This window comes from Cetorhinus maximus, chromosome 22 (assembly GCF_964194155.1).
Source record: "Cetorhinus maximus chromosome 22, sCetMax3.hap1.1, whole genome shotgun sequence".
Classification (NCBI taxonomy): Eukaryota; Metazoa; Chordata; class Chondrichthyes; order Lamniformes; family Cetorhinidae; genus Cetorhinus; species Cetorhinus maximus.
This window is the reverse complement of record NC_135900.1, coordinates 47,225,078-47,246,122: the sequence shown is the minus strand read 5'-3', so window position 1 is coordinate 47,246,122 and position 21,045 is coordinate 47,225,078. Positions and strand designations below refer to the sequence as shown.

The window sequence follows — 21,045 nt, the reverse complement described above, 5'->3', positions numbered from 1 at the left end:
ATGGGGGAGTCCGTCTGCCCTCAGTCTGAGGTCATAGCGCCGGCATGCCAATGCACCGAGGTCAACACTGGTAGGATGGCAGCCACTATAGATTCCTTGGTCCAGGACATCAGTCCTGCACTGCTGAGCAAGCTGAATGCCATCACTGATGCCATAGTTGGCCTCCAACACTGTCAACGTGAGAGGGGTGTGTGCCAGCTCGATCTCACTCCAGTTCCCCCTTCTCCTCAATGAGTCAACCAGGGACCCTCAGTCACCCATTGGGAGGAGGGTTAGCAGTTGCACACCCCAGGGCCATCCACCCGGCGATTCTGGGAGTGTCCGGCCCATCCGAGTCCCCTCTTCCTGTGACCCCATCAGCTCCAGCTCCATAGGCCGATGAGTGTGCCACTGCAATATAGCAGGACCCCAGAAGCAGGCCGGGGCCCTCCAGGTCTTGGCCCTGCAGAGGACACCCGTCAAGGTCATCATAGACAGGGCTTCGCAGTCAGCAAGGTTGCCTCCACCTCCATTGTGGATGTCAGGGGTCCACCAAGATGTAGTGGCAGGGTTAGGAAGGTTAAGAAAATATAGTTGCACAGCTTGGGCACAGGTGTTAATCACTTGTACATAATGTTCACTATCGTAAATAAACCCCCAAGAATGTCTCCTTGTCTATGGCTCTTTGTTGTGATGAGCAGTGTTTGTGTTGCTCAGATGCGAAACCTTGTTTCCTGCACAAGACAAAGACAGGTGTCTCAATCCAAGGCATCTTCCCTGTGCAGCGTATAACCTTCAGATCAAAGTGATGTTCTGGCTTCACACTCACTAGACACATTAGTGATGCCTGCACCTCGATGGTGCTTGTTCATTGCTGCCAGAATGTCGTGGGCAGGTGTCACAGAGTTCCGTCATTCTCTCTGTGTGCTCTCAGCACCTTTGAGGTGGGGCTGGCCCCTATCTCTTCAGACTCTGTGACCGGTGATGATGTGCTCCTGAAGGGGTCAGGTGCTGAAGGCTGACAAAGGATCAGATGCATTTAAAGTTTCACGGCTGCATCTTCATGATATGACCCTGATCACAGCGTGCAAGCGAGCTGCCCTCAGCCAGACATTCACAGAGGCTATGTGAAGATCTATGGAGTGTCCTTATTGCATATTGTCATCATCCCTCCTGGAATCTAGCGACTATTAAGGCCTCCGCTGCGCCTCCACGACATGAACCTGAGCATTGAGGGTATGTGCACTGCCAACAACCAAGCAGAAGTCAAACATTCACAGATGCAAGGTGAGGATGTCAGGACTGTCCTTACTGCATCTCGTCATCGTTCTCCATGAATCATGTGGCTATGGGTGCCTCCCGAGTGTGCCTGCCTTGTCTGGCCAGTGCGATGGCCTCATTGCCGGCATGGGGAGGCGATGCCATAGTAGTATTGTTGCTGGACTAGTAATCCAGAGACCCAGGGTAATGCTCTGGGGACCCGGATTTGTATCCCACCATGGCAGATGGTGGAATTTGAATTAAAAGTCTAATGATAACCATGAAACCATTGTTGATTGTTGTAAAAACCCATCTGGTTCACTAATGTCCCTTAGGGAAGGAAATCTGCTGTCCCTACCTGGTCTGGCCTACATGCAATGTGGTTGACTCTTAAATGCCCTCCGAGCAAGGGCAGTTAGGGATGAGCAATAAATCCTTGCCTTCTAGGACCTGACCATCACCACCCCCTTCAACATCCTCCTCATTGGAGGAAACGTGCAGCTCCTCCATCTCCTCCTCAGCCAGGTCTTCCAGCTGTCGCAACGCCAGGTTGCTGTGCATGTAGCAAGCGACGATGATGTGCGACATCCTGTCTAGTGCTCCACCAGACCTGTCGAGGCACCGGGACTTCATTTTCAAAATGCCTATCGTTTGCTCCACCAAAGTCTTGCACCCCCACCCAACCCCCACTGCCCACGACATGTGCTTGAGCATTTCCTTCTGTTTGTCTGTGCTGCCTCGCACCCCCCACCCCCTCAGCATTTGCTTGAGGATTTCCTTCAGTCTGCCTGTGCTGCCTTGCACCCCACCACCCCACCCCCCCCCACCTGACTTGCACTGGAGCCCTTGACCCAGCACTGCACTAAAAGCCAGCTGGGAAGAAGCCAGCTGGGAAAAACTTGGTTGTGCGCCCTGTGAATGCGCGGTGCCTCTTTCTTAGTGTCCTACAGGCAATGCTCACGAGCTTTGCGCACGCTTGCCTCCAAGTTCCCCTCGAAGTTCAGGTGCATGCCTTTTAAAGGCAGTCGTGAAGCATGCTGTTCTGAAGTTACGCCGACATGGGCAGTAAATTTGACGTGGGGGATGATTCCAGCGAGCAGGACTTATAATGAAATGCAAACGTATGGAAATGACGTTCCCGACATGTGGCAGCGGGAAACACGGCCCGCCATTGACGGGTGGAGCATACTATGGCAAATTGGTTTCATGATGGCATAAAACCGATTTTTGGCCTTCTCACCATATTGTGCCCCTGCCTCTCCCCGCCCCTCCCCACCACTCACCTTGGCCTGACACCATCGGGACTGTAAAATTCCGGTTATCTTTTTTTCCATAATTCCATAAGTGATGGGCACCCTCTGTTCAGGTCAGCAATTGGCCTACAGTCCTTTCTTTGGCCCTTTCTACATATTGATATTTGTAAAGAAGGTTGAGGCACATTAACAATGGGAACCTCTTTTTAATACATTAGCATGTCATGCATGCTCATTAAAACTTAACCGACTAGAATAAATTGTACCTTTTGGAATTAAATGTGCAGCAAACGAGAAACACATGTCTTCAGATTCACAACTGGTTAAAAGTGCCATGCAGCAGGTGAGGTAGTCTTCCTGATGAACTTGGACTGACTTGGAACAGCTTTTCTTGTACGGAGAACTTTGTTGAACCAGTTGAGAGGAGGCATTGATGCATTGTGATTGCGTGGTGGCTATAAAGGGGAACAGGGCATGGCTGACCGAGGGAGACAAGGAGGGAAAGAGGGAGGTGGCTGTGAAAGGAGACCGAGGCAAGGCTGACCGAACGAGGGAGGGATGGGGCAGCCCTACGAAGGCTCATGGAGGACAGATGCACAAAGCTGGACTACACAGAAGAGCAGGGGAGCTCTCCCCATCTTCCAGCTAAAATATATCCCTCAACCAACATCACCAAAACAAATTATCCAATCACTGGGCAGAATTTTTGGGTTGGCAGGCAGCTGCAGTCCATTCCTGGGCCTGCCAACTGCAATTGGCCCCTGACTGCAATTTCATGCTGGCTGGCCAATTTTTTAATATTAATTTATGGGATGTGGGCATCACTGGCTAGGCAAGCATTTATTGCCCAGGCCTAATTGCCCTTTTTAAGAGACACATGTAGGCCAGATCAGGTGAGGACAGCAGATTTCCTCCCCTAAAGGACATTAGTGAACCAGATGGGTTATTATGACAATCAACAATGGTTTCATGGTCATCATTAGATTTTCAATTCCAGATATTTATTTATTGAATTTAAACTCCACTATCTACCATGGTGGGATTTGAACCCGGGACCCCTAGAGCATTACCCTGGGTTTCAGGATTACGAGTCCATTAACAATGCCACTACTACACCATCTCCCCCTATTATTGGCCAGCCAATGTGAAGGACATGCTGAAAGGCTCAGTGCAGCCAGGGTGGGGACGGGAGGAGGACGAGCACTGAAGTCAGCGCGGGTGAGGGGGAGCGCAGAAGGAAAGCTCCCTGAAGGCAGAGAACTGCCTCAGGGAGCTGGTGAGTTTAAAATCAATAAAAACAGAATGTAAAATTGGGAAAAAATGTCCTTGCGTCAGAATAAGACACCTCAACATATGGATGATGAAAATTTTTTCAAAACATTTTAATCTTTTTTAAAATTAATCACGGAAACCTCATCCCACCCATGGATGAGATTTAATCAAAAATGCAAAGGCCACCTGGCCAATTCTCCCGCCTGCCAACTGTAATATTGGACGGGCAGTGAAAAAATCGGCAACAATTGCTACTTTAATGGCCTTCATAGGCCTCTTAATTGTCAGCAGGCATGCTGCCGACTCTTGCACGTGCCCACCAACCGAAATATCGCATGAGTGCACGATGACGTCGGGATGCTCGCCTGACGTCATCGCGCGCTATTTCATGCTCGAGCGCGTCAGGCGTGTGCCTGCACGCTGAGCGAAAAATTCTACCCATTATCTTATTGCTGTTTGTGAGAATTTTCTGTTTACAAATTGGCTGCCATGTTTCCTACATTACAACAGCGACGACGGTTCAAATGTGTTTCAATAGCTTTGAGTGCGTCGGGATGTCTTCGAATCATCAGAAGGCATTTCAGCAGATTACAACTTTCTTATTGCAGTTGGTGAAATGATATGAGAGAATGACAGTGTAAAATGAAACTATCTTGGCAAAGTGGGGCTGTACGTTTTGTGTGACTATCCTTGACAAAGTATACTTTATGTATTGTTTCTTTCTCTTATAGGCTTTTTAGTGCTATTTTAGAACAAGCGACCAAAGCAGAGGGAATTAACCCAATTGGAGGTAAAGCTGCTGGATTCGATGTCAAAGCCCTCAGAGCATTCAGAGTCCTACGACCATTACGCCTAGTGTCTGGCGTTCCTAGTAAGTACCTTGACAAGGTATAATTGCAAACCCAAGACTCGATAGGAGACTTTGAATTCCATCACCTTTTTTTGTTGTCTTACCAAACTAGTCCTAAAACCAATATCACAATATCAACAAAAAAAAAAATGATGGAATTAAACAGAGAGTAGGCTATGGACAGCGAATTGAGCACCAAACTCGCCTGATGATATCAGTTTGAGGGCTGAGCTATTTTAACTTCAGTGCCTCAGTTGTATTTGATTGGCAGGCTGCCAATCAATTGAGTCAGGAATGGGCAGCCTGCCAATCTTTCTAGCTGGGACTTCCATTGGGGATCCAGAGACTTATTTAAAGCATCAGTGCACTTTTAATGAGAGGTTACATTCATCTTCTGGTAGATTTGTTTGTGAACTAAGGGATGAGTCACAAGCCTGTCCCCAAGTTGTCAGACTTCTCTGGAGGTCTTGGTGGAAGAGGTGAGGGCACGGAGGGACATTCTATTTCCCACAAGTGGGAAGAAGATTCACAACTTATACATACATTATGCCTAAAGAGAGCTGGCAGAGATAGTCAGTTCCATGGGTATCGTTCCTGAGATTGGATTGAATGTAAAAAAATCACTTCAGTGATCTGCTAAGAACAGCATGGGCGAGTAAGGCTCTTTATTTCCTCTGCATTGTATCCTTTGCAAGGGCACAGTATACCATCACTCTTTCACATTCCAAACGCAAATGGTAACATAGGAACATGGGCATTCAGCCCCTCAAGCCTGTTCCACAATTCAATAAGACCATGACTGATCTGTCTCCTAACTCCATTCATCTTCCTTGACTCCATATCCTTTGGTACATATATTAATCTCAGACTTAGAAGTATAAATTTACCTAAAGCCTACAGCTTTTTGTGTGCCCTTTGTGTGAAGATGTGATTCCTAACTTTTCTCCTGAATGGCCTGGCTCTGATTTTAAGGTTACCTTTAAGGTTACCTTAAGGAACCCTTTCCTAGATTCCCCCACCACCAGGTAAAGTTTCTATCTACCCTATCAAATACTTTGAAAATCCTAAAGACCTCAATCAGATCACCTTTCATCTTGTATAATCCAGGAATACAAACCTAATTGATGTAATTTCTCCTCATTATTCACCCTTAGAGCACTGGAAATATTCTGGTGGACCTGTGCTACATTCCTTCCAAAGCCACTCTATTTTTTTCATTCTTTCATGGGATGTGAGCCTCACTAACATGGCCAGGATTTGTTGCCCTAACCTAATTGTCCTTGACTTCCTAAGGAAATTTCCTTCCTATGGTGCCTGGAACCATACAGTACTCCAGATGTGATCTAACCAAGGCATGTAACTAACATAACTTCCTTCCCTTTAGCCCTTTAGTTATAAAGGATAACATTCCATTAGCCTTTATGATTTTTTTTTTCACATTGCCCGCTACATGTTAGTAATTTGTGTACATGGACCCCTCAATCCCTTTGCACCTCCACTGTCACTAACTTTTTTCTATTTAAATCATACTTAGATCTGTTTTTTTCTCTCCCTAAATTAATGACGTTACACTTCCCTGCATTGAAATCCATTTTATCACAGTTTGCCCACTCACTTAAATCTATGACTGTCTTTGTAATTTTATGCTGCTGTTTACACAATTTGCTGTGCTACCAATCTTTGGGTCATCTGCAATCTTGGATTATAGCTTTCTATTGTGTTGTTTCAGTTATTAATAAGTATAATGAATAGTTGAGGCCTCAGCAAGATTCTTGTGGGACACCAAAAGTCACTTCCTTCCAATTCTCGTACATACCACCAGCTGGAATTTTCCGTCCCTGTTGGCATTGGGTGTCATGGTGGGCTTGAGCGGACAATATGGCGAGAGGGCCAAAAATTGGTTTCATGATATCCACTCTACCTGTCAATGGCGGTCCAACTTCCCTACTGCTGCATGTCGGGAATGTCATTTTAATACACCTGCGTATAATTATAAGCCCTGCTCACCGGCATCAGCCCCCCACGCTGGATCATCAGGGCATGTCGTCGGGAAAACACGCTGGCCCAGAACATGTCTTGATAAGTGTGACATGCAGAAGTTGTGACTTACTGTTAGGGCTTTGCTCTTATCACGGACATCTGAGGAGCAGAAGATGCTGGAGCCCAACTGCTACCGAACCCTGGAGGAACATGTGCATCACATGTTGGGTGGATTTTCATAGTCATGGCTCCACCATGAAGCAGCTCACGTAAGGTGGAAGGTCGCTGTTGACGTCTGAGGTCTGCTTCGGGACATCAGGGTCTTGGCCATGGGCTGCTATGGATGATTGTCAAGGAGGTAGAGAGGAAGGTCTGGGTTTGACGGGGGGAGGAAGGTGTATTGGGGGGGGGGGTGCAAGTGGGAGAGGAATGTCTAGGTTTGACTGTGAGAGGAAGGCGTATCCAGCAGGTGGGAGAGGAAGGTCTAGGTTTGACTGGGAGAGGACAGTGTACCAGGGGAGGCGGCCGGGGGGGGGGGGAGTAGGGAGTGGGGGGGAGGAACGATAGTGTCAGGGGGTGTGAGGTTGGGGGGGGTGAGGGTGTCGCGTGTGAGGTTGGGAGGGGGGAAGCCGTATGGGGGATGTAGGGTGTGACGGGGTAGAATGTGGTAACTGAGGAGGTAGGTGTAAGGGGAGAGGAAGGTGTAAGGGAAGGAGTTTGGAAGGGGGAAGGAGTTTGGAAGAGGACAGAATTTTAAGGGGAGCAAACAGTTTGGAGGGGGATAAGAGTCCAGGGGGATGAAGGAGGCCAGGGAGAGGCAGGAGCCGGGGGTTGGGGAAGAGTTTGGAGTGGGGAAGGAGTCTAGGAGGAGAAAGGAGTAAGGGTGGAAGAAGGAGTAAAGGGAGGGATGACTAGGCGAACGTGCAAGGTAAGGGTCTGTGGAGTCGATGACGGCCTCTTGGGGAGCGAACTGAAGGTGAGCACGGTAGGAGGGAATGGTGAATATAAGAGAGGGCAGAGTGAGCAGGTAGGGTGGGAGGGTAAGGCTACGACAGTAGCTGCTGTTGGGCACTGGGAGGCAGACATGGACCCTGGGCTGAGAAGGAGGAAGTCGGGGAGGCCAGTGTGGATTGGGGTAGGATTCCTGGGGATGATAGGGAATGTGCACGTTCACCTGGACAACCTGGAAAAAAAAGGGTTCTGGTTGGTAGATGATGGTGGGGAAGTGGTAAATGATTCTGGGGGGTCAACAGTAATAGGGGAAAAGACATGGGTGACTGGGGGAGGGGAAAGGAAGCTGAAAACATAATTTACAAACACCAGGGAGAGAATTTTCTCCCTGCCGGAGGGGTTGGGCGGGAGTGGGCGCGGGCGAGCATGCAGCGGCAATCGGCTGCATGCCACCATTTTACGTGAACGGGCCAATTAAGGCCCACCTAGCATGATGCACACCCGGAAGCGCTGTGAGTTCCCTGTGCAGGCGGGGGGGAATAGGCTGAGTCGGAGCCTGCGCTGTTTTGCGCATGCGTGCGAAAGATTGCAGAAATCTCCCTGAGGCACAGAGCTGCCTCTAGGAGATTAGTTTGATTTTTTAAAATTTTAATAAAGATAGAAAAGAAGTTTTAAGTGTCACATGAGCTGGAACATGTCAATGAATTTTGTTAAAAAATTTTATTAAACTTCAAAAGCCTTCATGAAACCACATCCCGCCCGTGGATGAGGTTTCATGATAAATGCGAAGGCCACCTGGGCTCGTCGCCTGCCCGCCAACCTTAAGGTTGGATGGGCAGCTCAGTTAAGTATTTTAATTGATATTTAAATGGTCTTAATAGGCCTTTGACAGTTCGGCGGGCGCGCATCTGACTCTGGTGCACGCCCACCGAACTGAAGATCTGAATGACGTGCGATGACTTCGGGACACACGCTCGATGTCACCGCGCGTTATTTTACACATTGGTGAGCGGGGCCTGCCCCCTCTCACCGACCCAAAGATTCTGCTCCATGCTTCTGAAATTGAAAGTGAGAGGAGCTTTGTGTTGGGCAGGCACAGGAGCTGCATTAGGAGTGCGACCAGTGGGTGGGGCGAACAATAGAAAGAGAACCCAGCAGGCAGCATTGAAAATGCTTGAGATAGTCAGATGGGTCTAATGGAGGAAGGCTCTATGTGCATGGGAGAATGATTGCTTCAGGCTCCAAAAGGCCTTGTCTCACACATGCACTTCTTCCTTGTAAGGAATATATATTTTTATTTCTGTTGGACTGTTGTAAAGAACATATCCTTTTATTTTCTATTGGACTGTGGATTAGAATTATAATAGCTGCAGGTTGAAAGACATGTCCACTGGAACAGGATGAGAGATATATACAATGTTGCAGTCCTGGAAGAGAATGTGCCATGAAAGACAGGATGGTGCCGGAAAGGAGCCCTGGACTATGGGAGCTGCCTGGCAACAATGTTTTAATTGGCTCCTGACCAGGTGAACAGGTTTTGTGTGAGAAGCAGTGCAGCAGAATAGCTGCTAGCCTGAAAGGAACAAGACCTAAGACCTCTTTCTCCTGTCTTTGGAAGATTCCAGTGATTCCACAATGCTAGCTAGCTGGCTTTTCTTCTCATATCTCTATAATCTGCTCTCTCTAAAAAACCCGTGTCAAGAGGCAAAGGGTAAAATCACTTTTAGAGACATTGAAAGGCAAGTGCTCAGCCAGTGAACTAAATACTGAAAGTGCTGGAAGACCACCTCGTGTCATCAACAAGAACTGATAAGAATTTGGCTGTGACTAGTCTCCTAGGCTGCTTATTTCCAGCTCTTTAATGGAGAAGGTGGCCTCTTCGCTGGCAGTGCAGCACTGGATGGAGCTGAGGGTCTGACTGGCTGAGGGTGTTGGTCACTAGGCAGAGCCACCTGTGAACCGCAGTAGAAATAATTAGTGTATGGCATCAGAATCAAAAGCAAGAGAGGGAGCACTCATAGTTGAGTTGAGAGAGGGACGACATGGTGCAGGATCCTCATGTGGATGTTCGTCGCTGACCTCATTGTCGCTGCAGGCATGTTCCCCACCCTCATGAGCCAGCATGATGGCATGCTCCTCAAAGTGAGTGAGTGGCCTGATGCAGGCCACTCCACCCGCTGTGTGGGACCTTTCCCTGCTATTGTCCCCTGTATGAAAATAGATGGATAGAGTGTGAGCAGGATGCATGGCACTGTGTGAGATGTTTGTGTGGTGAGTGGAGCCATGGACAGCATGAGGATGTGAGCTCCAGAGGAGATGAGCCTCTGGAGATGTGAGTGTGTTTGTGAGAGTTAGTAGTATTGTCCTTTGAGTGTGAGATCCCTGTGGATGTGTGATGGGTTTATGAGTGTGTGAGTTGAGAATGATGAGAAGCGGGACTTACCCTGGGGGAGTGGATCAGACCATTCAGCCTCTTCTTGCACTGGATGGCTGTGCTCAGTTGCATTTTTCTCCTTTTTTGCACTTTTTAACTGACCACCTCCCATGCTGGATTTGTGACCTTGCTTGCTGATATTCGCCCAGAGAGGGGGTAGAGGACTTCAGAGCAGGCCTCCTCTGTGTCCACTAGGCACTTGAGGGAGGTGTTGCTAAATCTTGGGGCTGCAACTTTCCTTCCTTTGGCAGCCTTCAGTTCCCAACAGCTTCCTATTCCTTGGAGCATGCTGGCTCTGTGCAGGACGGCCTTTAAGTATGGTGCCTAGTTTACTGAAGGCCTGAAGTGACAGTGGGGTCGGTAAATCAGAGGCCGCCCCACTAGTGACCCGGTGTGTTTCCCGAGAATGCATAATTAATGAGCTGGGAATAGGACATTATGGCGTGAAAAGCTGCCATTGCAGCGGCGAGTAAAATGTCCTTTTCCGCACCTGCTCCCGCACTTCGTGCAAATCTAGGGCGATTCCGCCACTATCTCTACTTTCTGTTTACTACCAGCTAACCAGATCAATAATTTGCCTTCAATTCCATGAGCTTTAAACTTGCCTAGCAGTTTCTTATGTGGAACCTTATTGAATGCTTTCTAGAAGTCCGTAAAAACTGCATCCTTAGACATTCCCCTGTCTACTACTTTAGTTACTTCCTAATCTTACGCAATCTGCCCTTACAGCAACTATCAACAACATTTTGTTCTCACATGGTAGCAATTGCAAGACAATGAATTTCTCTGACCCCTTCCTCACTTCACATTCCAGCCACTTTCTTTCCATTCAATACCCTTCCATCCTGCTTGCAGTTTGTTTCTTCTTCCTCAATGCATATGCACCACATGCAGAAGCTTCATACATGTACAGTCTCCTCTTCAGGAGCCATGAAGGTATGAAGACAGAGCTGGCTAAAGTGAATTAGAAAATTAGGTTAAGGAATAAGCAGCCTTTTAAGGAGATATTTCATAACATTCAGCAAAGATTCCAGTGCGAAAGAAAGACTCCAGGGGAAAGAAACACCATCCGTGTCTGACTAAAGTAGTTAAGGATAGTATCAAATTGAAACAAAAATCATACAATTCCGCCAAGGTTAATGGCAGGTCAGAAGATAGGACAAAATATAAAAAAACCTGCAAAGAATGACTAAAAGTATAATGAGGGAAGAATTAGGGTACGAGAGAAAGCAAACAGATAGGAAGGCTGGAATTTTCCAGCCCCGTTGGTGTCATGGTGGACGGGGGAAGACAATATGGCGAGAAAGCCAAAAATTGGTTTCACGCCATTGCGAAACCAGTTTGTGATTGTCTGCTCCACCAGTCAATGGCGGGCCACGTTTCCCACCACTGGCACATGTCCAGAACCTAATTTCAATACTTTAGTACCTCGTTATAAGCCCTGCTCGTCAGAATCATCCCCCATGTCAAATTTACTGCCCACGTCAGTATGACTTCAGAACGGTGTGTTCCACGACTGCCTTTGAAAGGCATGCACTTGGCGAGCTGAACTTTGCGGGGAACTCGGAGATGAATGCACACAACATTGCGTAGTGCTCATGAACATCGCATGTAAGATATCAAGGAAGAGGCGCCGCACATTCACAGAGATCATGGGCAAGTCGCTTTTTCCCGGCTGGCTTTCAGTGCGCTGTCCGGGCAAGGGTGCCAATGTGGGTCAAGGCAGGGTGGGGGTATGGTTTTGGTGGGGGGCAATGCAGCACAAATTGAAGGAAGCACACAAGCACATGCCGAGGGTTGTGGGGAAGTGGGTGAGGGAAGTGGCCACACACTTGAAAAAGCTTGTCAAAAGTCAGCATTCTTCCGCAGCTGAGACCGTGCAGCTGCTGCTCCATTCACATACTTGGAGTCGGGCCTGTGAAACTTTTCTGCCTACTCAAGAATTGCAAAAGCATGAAAGTGCAACCAAATGCTGGTGCAGACAGCAAATTAATGTACGTTTTAGAAGGCAGCAGAGCAAATTCATCGACTAGGCAAGTTGTAGAATCCCCTTGAGAAAGGTGGCCATGGCGCAGTCACTGGTGGAGGTGCTCACAGCCCTTTACAATGTCTTTATTAAGGTTTGGAACACTATCCGTCTTGGTTCAAGTGAATAGCGAAGCCTTGGAGTGCAGGTTAGGAGAATGCCTACGCCTGAGCTGCCACCAATCAGTCAAGTGGAGTGGGGTGGGGTATCGGACAGCCAATGAGTGCACTATACACTGGCCATCCAAGTGGTAGCCAGCACTCTCCTGCATGCGTGATGGGGTCTTCAGAATTAAGCAAGAGAGGCTCTTAGGACACTTCTGCTAACCCACACATCTCACTCTTTGACCCTGCAGTAGAAGAACATCAGGATCATGGAGCCTGGTGATTTAATAGTATGCCTCATGGCTTACAGGGAGCAGAGAAGAAGAAGAGAGTGGCAGATAAAAGCAAAATACTGCGGATCCTGGAAATCTGAAACAAAAACAAAAATAGCTGGAAAATCTCAGCAGGTCTGACAGCATCTGTGGAGAGGAATACAGTTAATGTTTCGAGTCCGTATGACTCTTCATCAGGAGAGTGGCAGAGGTGCCTGGGTCGGGAAGCAGAGGAGCACCTCCCTCAAGATGGAGGGACGGCAGGGCCTGCTGCGCAAGCAGCTGAAGATCCACAGTGAGCTGTCATTCATAGGCACCTCACTATACCTAAGGTCTACAGATGATGCTTGTAATTCCTGCAGATGACTGAGAACCACTGTCACCAAAGACTGCGCATATCTAGGGAACTGGCCTGTCACATATGTCACCTGCTGCAGGATTTGGCACCACGGGAACATGGAGGGCATCCACTGCTAGTGGCCGTGAAAGCTTCTTCTAGGGCTCCACTGGTGGCCTGTGCGGGATCTCGCAAGCCACCACGCACAAGTGTATCGAGGAGGTCATGGATCTTCGTGAGGGCACAGAACTTTGAGCATTTTGCCCTAGTCAGGCAAACCAGGAAGCAAGAGCGCTGGGATTTGTGCAGATTTGAGGTTTTCCACAGGTGCAGGGTGCCATCGACTGCACTCACATCCCCATGCTTACGTCCCCGCGGCAACAAGCAGTCAATTTTTTCAACTGCAAGGGCGTCCAATTGCTGAATGTTCAGCTGGTGTGTGACCACCACAAATGCATCCTACAGGTCTGTATATGATTCCCAGGGAGCATCAATGACTCCTACATCCTTAGTAGGTCTCAGATCCCTGACGTCGTCCAGGGCCCATAGAGGCTGCAGGATTGGCTTCTCAGGGACAAGGGCTACCCACAGAGGATGTAGCTGATGATGCCTGTGCAGCAACTTCAGACTGCAGCAGAGTGACGGTATAATGAGGCTCATGCCATGACCAAGACTTTGGTGGAGCAAACGATAGGCGTTTTGAAAATAAGGTTCCGGTGCCTTGACAAGTCTGATGGAGCACTGCAAACTGTCCCCAGAGGGTGTTGTGTATCATTGTGGCTTGCTGCATGCTTCACAACTTGGCACTGCGAAGCGGGGAGGACCTTGCTGAGGAGGAGATGGAGGAGCTGCACATCTTCTCTGATGAGGAGGAAGTTGAAGGGGATGACGATGATGAGGTCCTTGAAGGTGAGGATGCTGGCAATGAGGCCATTGCACTAGCCAGACGAGCCAGGCGTGCTTGGGAGGCCCTCATAGCGGCAAGGTTAATCAAAGATGATGACAAGATGCAGTGAGGACAGTTCTGACATCCTCACCTTTCATCTGTGAATGTTCGAGTCTTGTGTGGCTGAGGGCAGCTCGCTTGCACTCTGTGATCAGGATCATATCATGGAGTTGCAGCCGTGAAACTTTAAATGCATCTGATCCTTTGTTAGCCTTCAGCACCTGACCTTTTCAGTAGCACAGCGTCACCGGTCACAGACGCTGAAGAGATGGGGGCCAGCCTCACCTCAAAGGTGCTGAGAGCATGCAGGGAGAATGACGGAACTCTGTGACACCTGCCCACAACATTCTGGCAGCAATGACAAGCACCATTGAGGGGAAAACATCACTAATGTGTCCAGTGAATGTGAAGCCAGACATCACTTTGGTCTGAAGGTTACATACTGCACAGGGAAGAGGTCCTGGACTGAAACACCTGCCTTTATCTTGTGCGGGAAGCAAGGTTTCACATCTGAGTGACACAAACACTGCTCATCATAACAAGGTGCCACAAACAAGGAGATATTCTTGGGTGTTTATTTACAATTGTGAACCTTATATGCAGGTGATTAGCACCCGTGCCCAAGCCGTGCAGCTACATCTTCTTAACCTTCCTAACGCTGCTGCTACATCTTGGAGCTCTCCCGACATCCACAGCAGAGGTAGAGGCAGCCTGCTGACTGCTGTGACCTGTCTGTGATGACCTTGGCGGGCATCCTCTGGAGGGCCCCAGCATGCTTTCGGGGTCCTGCCATGTGGCAGTGGCACCCTCCTTGGACTGTGAAGCTGGATCTGCTGGGGTCACAGGAAGAGGGGATTCAAATGGACTGGACACTCCCGGAGTCTTCTGGGTGGATGGCCCTGGGGTTGCATCTGCAGATTCGCCTCCTTGTGGGTGTCCGAGGGCCCCTGGCTGACTCCTTGAGGAGAAGGGGAAGCTGGAATGAGATCAAAATGCCTCGCACTCCTCTTGTGTTGACATGGCTGGAGGCCAACTTTGACGTCAGCAATGGAGTTCAGCCTGTACAGCAGTGGAGGACCGATGTCCTGGACCAGCGACCTGGACCAATATCTCCAAGGCAGCCACCATCCTGCCAGTGTTGACCCTGGTGCATTGGAATGCTGGCGCTATCGCCTCAGACTGAAGGCCGACGGACCTCTTCATTGTGCCTTGCAATCTGAGGAGTGCAGCAGACGTGCCTACCTGATGTTTCCAAGCTTTCATTTGCAACTCCAGCAACTGAGTTATGACTGAGTCCAGAGGCTCCCCATCTGACTAAGAGTCGGCAGATTTCTGGCCTCTAGCAGTCCTTCGAGTGTCAGAAACCTGGGAAGCCCCTGCCTCCACATACTGTGGATCAAACAGTACGATGTGCTCAGCAGATTATGGCCCAGAGGCTACTCTAGAACTAGTTCCCACTGAGATGTGTGTGTCTGTGCTGGTGGAGGGTGTGAGTGAGTGCTGTGAAGCGTCTTAAATTAGGGTGCCATCAAATTCTTCTTCTGAGGTGACTTCGGGGCTTGAGCCGCAGAGCTGGGCCATGGACCCCACAGCTGCTTCTCAGATGTGCCTGTGAAAGCAAGGAGCGATAATTAGTGCATGGCAGGGGACTGCGGAACAGGGGAACTGATTCACCGCTTGGTTGTCTGATGGATGTTGTGCTGCTGGATCCTCGCTTGGTTGAGCACTGCTGATCTCATCATCAGCACAGGAATGGTCCAGATCCTTGTGGACCAGCTTGATGATTCTATTCTCAAAGTCTGTGAGGACTTTGATGTTGGGCACTCCTCCACCAGCCTGCGACCTTTCCCTTTTGTTATGTGCCAGCTTGTCCTGCATGAATAGAGATGGAGAGAGCTTAGGCAGGATGCTTGCAAGGCCAGATGAGAAGGATGCCTGGTATGTGTGGGTGGTGAGTGTTGCCATGAGTGGGATGAGGACACAATCTGCAGGTCAGATGAAGGCGTGTGGGAGAGAGTGAATGGTGAAGACCCTTGAACTGGTAGTGAGTGAGATCCCTGTGGATTTGTGATATGTGTGTGAGTTGAGAGTGATGAAAAGACTGACTTACCCTGGCGGAACAGAGGCAATCATTCATCCTCTTTCAGCTTTGGGTGGCTGCCCTCTTTTGCAGGGTGTTGACGCTAACCACCACCGCCACTGCCTCCCATGCTGGATTGGTGACCCTGCTAGCTAGCTTTCATCTAGAGCATGGGTAGAGGAATTCATGGCGAGCCTCCACTGCATCCAGTAGGCGTCTGAGGGAGGCATCACTAAACTTGGGGGCAGCATGTTTGCTCACTTTGGCGGCCATGACTTTGCAGCAGCTTCCAATCCCTTGGAGAGTGCTAGCTCTGCGCAGCGATGCCCTTTTAATATGGCACCTGGATCCCTGACTTTGAGGCAGGCAAAGCAGAGGCTTCCCCACCCACACTCTGGCATGTTTCCCAAGAATGAATTATTAATGAGGTGGGACACGCCAAATATGGGATGATACAGCGTGAAAACCCATCATTGCAGCTGGCGGGTAAAACGACTTTATTTGCGCCTGCTAGCGCACAGTACAAATCTGGGATGATTCCACCCTAAGAGTTTCTACAGGTATTTAGAAAGGAACAGAGTAACTCAAGTGAGCACTGATCCTCTAGAGAGTGAGTCAGGGGAATTAATAATGGAATATAAGTAAATGGCGGATGAATTGAACAGATTTTTTGCACCTGCCTTCACTGTAGAGGATACAGATCACATGTCACATCCCAGAGATAATTGTGAACCAAGAGGTGAAAGAGAGGGAAGAAGTTAAAACAATTATAGTCACCAGGGAAAGAGCACTGACAAAAGTTATGAGAACTAAAAGCTGACAAATCCCCAGATCCTGATAGACTTCATCCAATGGTCTTAAAAGAAGTGGCTGTTGCAATAGTAGATGCATTGGTTTTGATTTTCCAAAATTCCCTAGATTCTCGAAAGGTACCATTAGATTGGGGAATAGCGAATGTAACTCCCCTATTCAAGAAAGGAGGGAGAAAGCAGGAAACTGCAGGCCAGTTAGCTTAATATCAGTCATAGGGAAAATGCTGGAATTAATTATTTTATATTAAAATTAAATTAAAAATTTTATAGCTGAGGACGTGGAAAATCTCAATGCAATCATGCAGAGTCAACTTGGTTTTCTGAATGGGAAATTGTGTTTGACTTTTTAAATTCTTTCATGGGACATTGGCGTCACTGGCTAGGCCAGCATTTTTATTGCCCATCCCTAATTACCCTTGAAAAAGTGGTGGTGAGCCTCCTTCTTGAACCACTGCAGTTCAAGCGGTGTGCGTACTCCCACAGTGTTGTTTGGGAGGGAGTTCCAGGATTTTCACCAAAAGACAGTGAAGGAATGGCAATATAGTTCCAAGTCAGGATGGTGTGTAGCTTGGAGAGGAACTTGCAGGTGGTGGTGTTCCCATGTATCTGCTGCCATGTTCTCCTGAGTAGTCGAGGTTGCAGGTTTGGAAGGTGCTGTTGAGTTGCTGCAATGCATCTTGTAGATGATACACACTGCTGCCACTGTGCATCTGTGGTGGAGGGAGTGAATGTTTACAGTGGTGGATGGGGTGCCAATCAAATGGGCTGCTTTGTCCTGGAAGGTGTCGAGCTTCTTGAGTCTGATGCAGTGACACACATCCAGGCAAGTGGAGAGTATTCATCACACTCTTGACTTGTGCCTTATAGTTGGTGGACAGGCTTTTTGGAGTCAGGGCATAAGTTACTCGCCGCAGAATTCCCAGCCTCTGACCTGCTCTTGTAACCACAGTATTTATATGGCTGGTCCAGTACAGTTTCTGATCAATGATAACCTCCAGGATGTTGATAGTGGGGGATTCAACGATGGTCGTGCCATTGACTGTCAAGTTGGATTTGATCTTGTTGGAGATGGTCGTTGCCTGGCACTTGTGTGCACTTGCCACTTATCAGCCTGAATGTTGTCCAGGTCTTGCTGCATATGGGCATGGACTACTTCAGTATCTGAGGAGTTGAAAATGGTGCTGAACATTGTCCAATCATCAGCAAACATCCCCATACTAACCTTATGATAGAGGGAAGGTCATTGATAAAGCAGCTGAAGATGGTTGAGCCTGGGACACTACCCTGAGGAACTCCTGCAGTGATGTCCTGGGACTGAGATGATCGACCTCCAACAACCACAATTATCTTCCTTTGTGCTAAGTATGACTCCAACCAGCGGAGAGGTTTCCCCCTGATTCCCATTGACTCCAACTTTGTTACAGTTCCTTGATGCCACCCATGGTCAAATGTGGCCTTGATCTCATCTCTTGAGTTTAGCTCTTTTGTCCATGTTTGAACTGAGGTTGTAATGAGGTCAGGAGATGAGTGGCGTTTCCTGGCGTAACCCAAACAGAGCATCCGTGAGCATACTATTGCTGATTAAGTGTCGCTTGATAGCACTATCGACGTCCCCTTCCATCACTTTTCTGATGATTGAGAGTAAACTGATGGGCGATAATTTGCCGGGTTGGTTTGTCCTTCTTATTGGGCAATTTTCCACATTGTTGGGTAGATGCCAGTGTTGCCGCTGTACTGGAACGGCTTGGCTAAGAGCACAGTTAGTTTTAGAGCACAAGTCTTCAGCACTGTCTCTGGAATGTTGTCAGGGCCCATAGCCTTTGCAGTATCTAGTGCCTTCAGCCATTTCTTGATATCATGTCAAGTGAATCAAATTGGCTGAACATACGAACATACGAATTAGGAGCAGTAGTAGGCCATTCGGCCCCTCAAGACAGCTCCGCCAATCAATAAGATCATGGCTGATCTGTTTGTGTTTTGAATTCCATTTCCATTTATCTCCGAATACCTTTGATTCCCTTGGCTAACAAGAATCAGTCTACCTTTGCCATAAAAATACCTAACGACTCCGCCTCCACCACCTGCAGAGATACAGAGTTCCAAAGTCGCACACCCCTCTGAGAGAAAAATATTACCCTCATCCCTGTCCTAAAAGGGTAACTCCTAATTTTAAAACAGTGCTCCCCTAATTCTCGACTCACCCACAAGGAAACAGCCTTTCCATGTCCACCTTGTCAATACCATTCAGGATCTTATATACTTCAATCAAATCACCCCTCATTCTTCTGAACTCCAATGGAAACAAGCCCAATCTGCCTAACTTTTCCTCATAACACAACTCACTCATTCCAGATATCAATCTAGTAAATCTCCCCTGAACCACCTCCAGTGCATTTATATCCTTCCTTAAATAAGGAGATCAAAACTGCACACAATATTCGAAATGTGGTCTCACCGGTGCCCTGTATAACTGAATAGCTGAATATTTTTATGTTCAGTTCTTCTCGTAATAAAGGATAGCATTCCGTTAGCCTTCTTAATTACTTGCTGTACCTGCATGCTAACGTTTTGTGACTCATGCACTAGAACTAGATCCTTCTGCACCTCTAAATTCTGCAGACTTTCTCTGTTTAAGTAATACTCTGATTTTTTATTCTTCCTGCCAACATTAACAACTTCACATTTTCCTACATTATACTCCATCTGCCTGATTTTTGCCCACTCATTTGACCTATCTATATCTATCTGCAACTTCCTTATGTCCTCTTTAGAACATACTTTCCTACCTATTGAAGAGGAGATGTTACACTCTCTGATCCCGCAATGACCACAGAGACTCAGGCTTCCTTTTAACTGGTTTTATTCGAGCATATGCAAGGGAGTCTCAATCGTTCCTAAAAATGAAGACCCAGCTCCCAGATTGATTACATTTCACTACTTTTGTACTTTTTCTTATCCTAACACATATGAGTACATTTGAATACATCCAATCGGTAACCGACACACCGGTTCGATTATCTCTATCCTATTGAGTACATAAACATATGATTTTGCTAACCAATTATTCTAAAGGATGTATACATAATTATATTATTCAATCAAAATTAAACACGTACACAAAGACCTTGGTTCTTACAACTCAAGACTGTTTGTGTTTCATCAAAGGCCCCTCTTTGTCCATTGTTCATCTTCCCATATCTAAGCTAAAACCATCTGCCCCTTCCCTATCTGAGAGAGGAGTACACTTAACCTAACTTATGTCATACTTTTGTCTCCAGCCTGACTCTCAAGGCTGTGCAATGTTCATCTGGTAATCTTCAACTCTTAATATGTTTAGCAGCCATGTCTGCCTGGAGATTTTAGGGGTTTTTCAGTAAATTCTTACTGTATTCTCTTTTAGCATTTTTAATTTCCCCCTAACACTTCGTGTCAGCTGCAAATTTAGCTACCATGTCTTCACTCCCCTCATCTAAGTCATTGATAAAAATTGTAAAGATTTGAGGCACCAGCACAGACCCCTGCAGGACTCCACTCGTTACCAATCAGAAAAAGACCCGTTTCTGCGTACTCTCTGTTTTATGCCAGCCAGCAATCTTCAATCCATGGTAATATGTTATATCCTGCACCATGAGCTTTTATTTTCCACAATGACCTTTGATGTGGCACCCTATCGAATGCCTTCTGGAAATCCAAGTAAAGCACATCTACAGGCTGCTCTTAATCCACAGCGCACGTTACTCTTTCAAAGAACGCCAATAAATTTGTGAAATATGATTTCCCTTTCACAAATCCATGCTGACTCTTCCCAGTTGCCTTGAGTTTTTCTCAGTACCCAGCTATAACCTCCTTAATGATTAATTCTAACACCTTCCCCATGACAGAGTCAAGCTAACTGGCCTATAATTTCCTGTTTTCTGCCTCCCTCCCCCTTCTTGAATAGAGGGGTTATATTTGCTCTTTTCCAGACTGATGGAACCTTTCCAGAATCTAGTGACTTTTGGAAAATTAAGACCTTTGCACCTACTGCCTCATTAGCCATCTCTTTTAAGACCCTAGGATGAAGTGAATCTGGACCTGGAGACTCGTCAGCCTGCAGCTCCATCAGTTTGCTCAGTACCACTTCCTTAGTGATTGTAATTTCACCAAATTCCCCTCTCCCTTCCACCTCCTGATTTACAGCTATTACTAGAATGTTTTTTGTATCCTTTATAGTGAAGACAGAAGCAAAATATTTGTTCAATTCATCTACCGTTTCCTTATTATCTACTATTAACTCCCCACTGTCACTCTCTAGAGAACCAACACTTTACTTTCTCTTTACTTTACTTACACTTTTCCTTTTTAAATACCTGTAGAAACTCTTGCTACCCAATTTTACATTTCTAGTTAGCTTCTTCTCATAATCTAATTTCTTTCCCCTAATTAACACTTTAGTCATTCTCTGCCATTCTTGATATTCTGACCAATCATCTGACCTGCCACCCATCTT

The 21,045-nt window shown here is 47.4% G+C and overlaps 1 protein-coding gene across 1 annotated transcript in view; it reads left to right on the top strand.

Moving 5' to 3' along the window:
* Positions 1–21,045, top strand: part of cacna1c (calcium channel, voltage-dependent, L type, alpha 1C subunit) — a 1,337,968-nt gene that overhangs the window by 480,828 nt on the left and 836,095 nt on the right. The window contains exon 5 of the mRNA XM_078568241.1: positions 4,496–4,635. Coding sequence (XP_078424367.1) covers positions 4,496–4,635 — 140 coding nt within the window. The remainder of the gene's footprint in view (positions 1–4,495; positions 4,636–21,045) is intronic.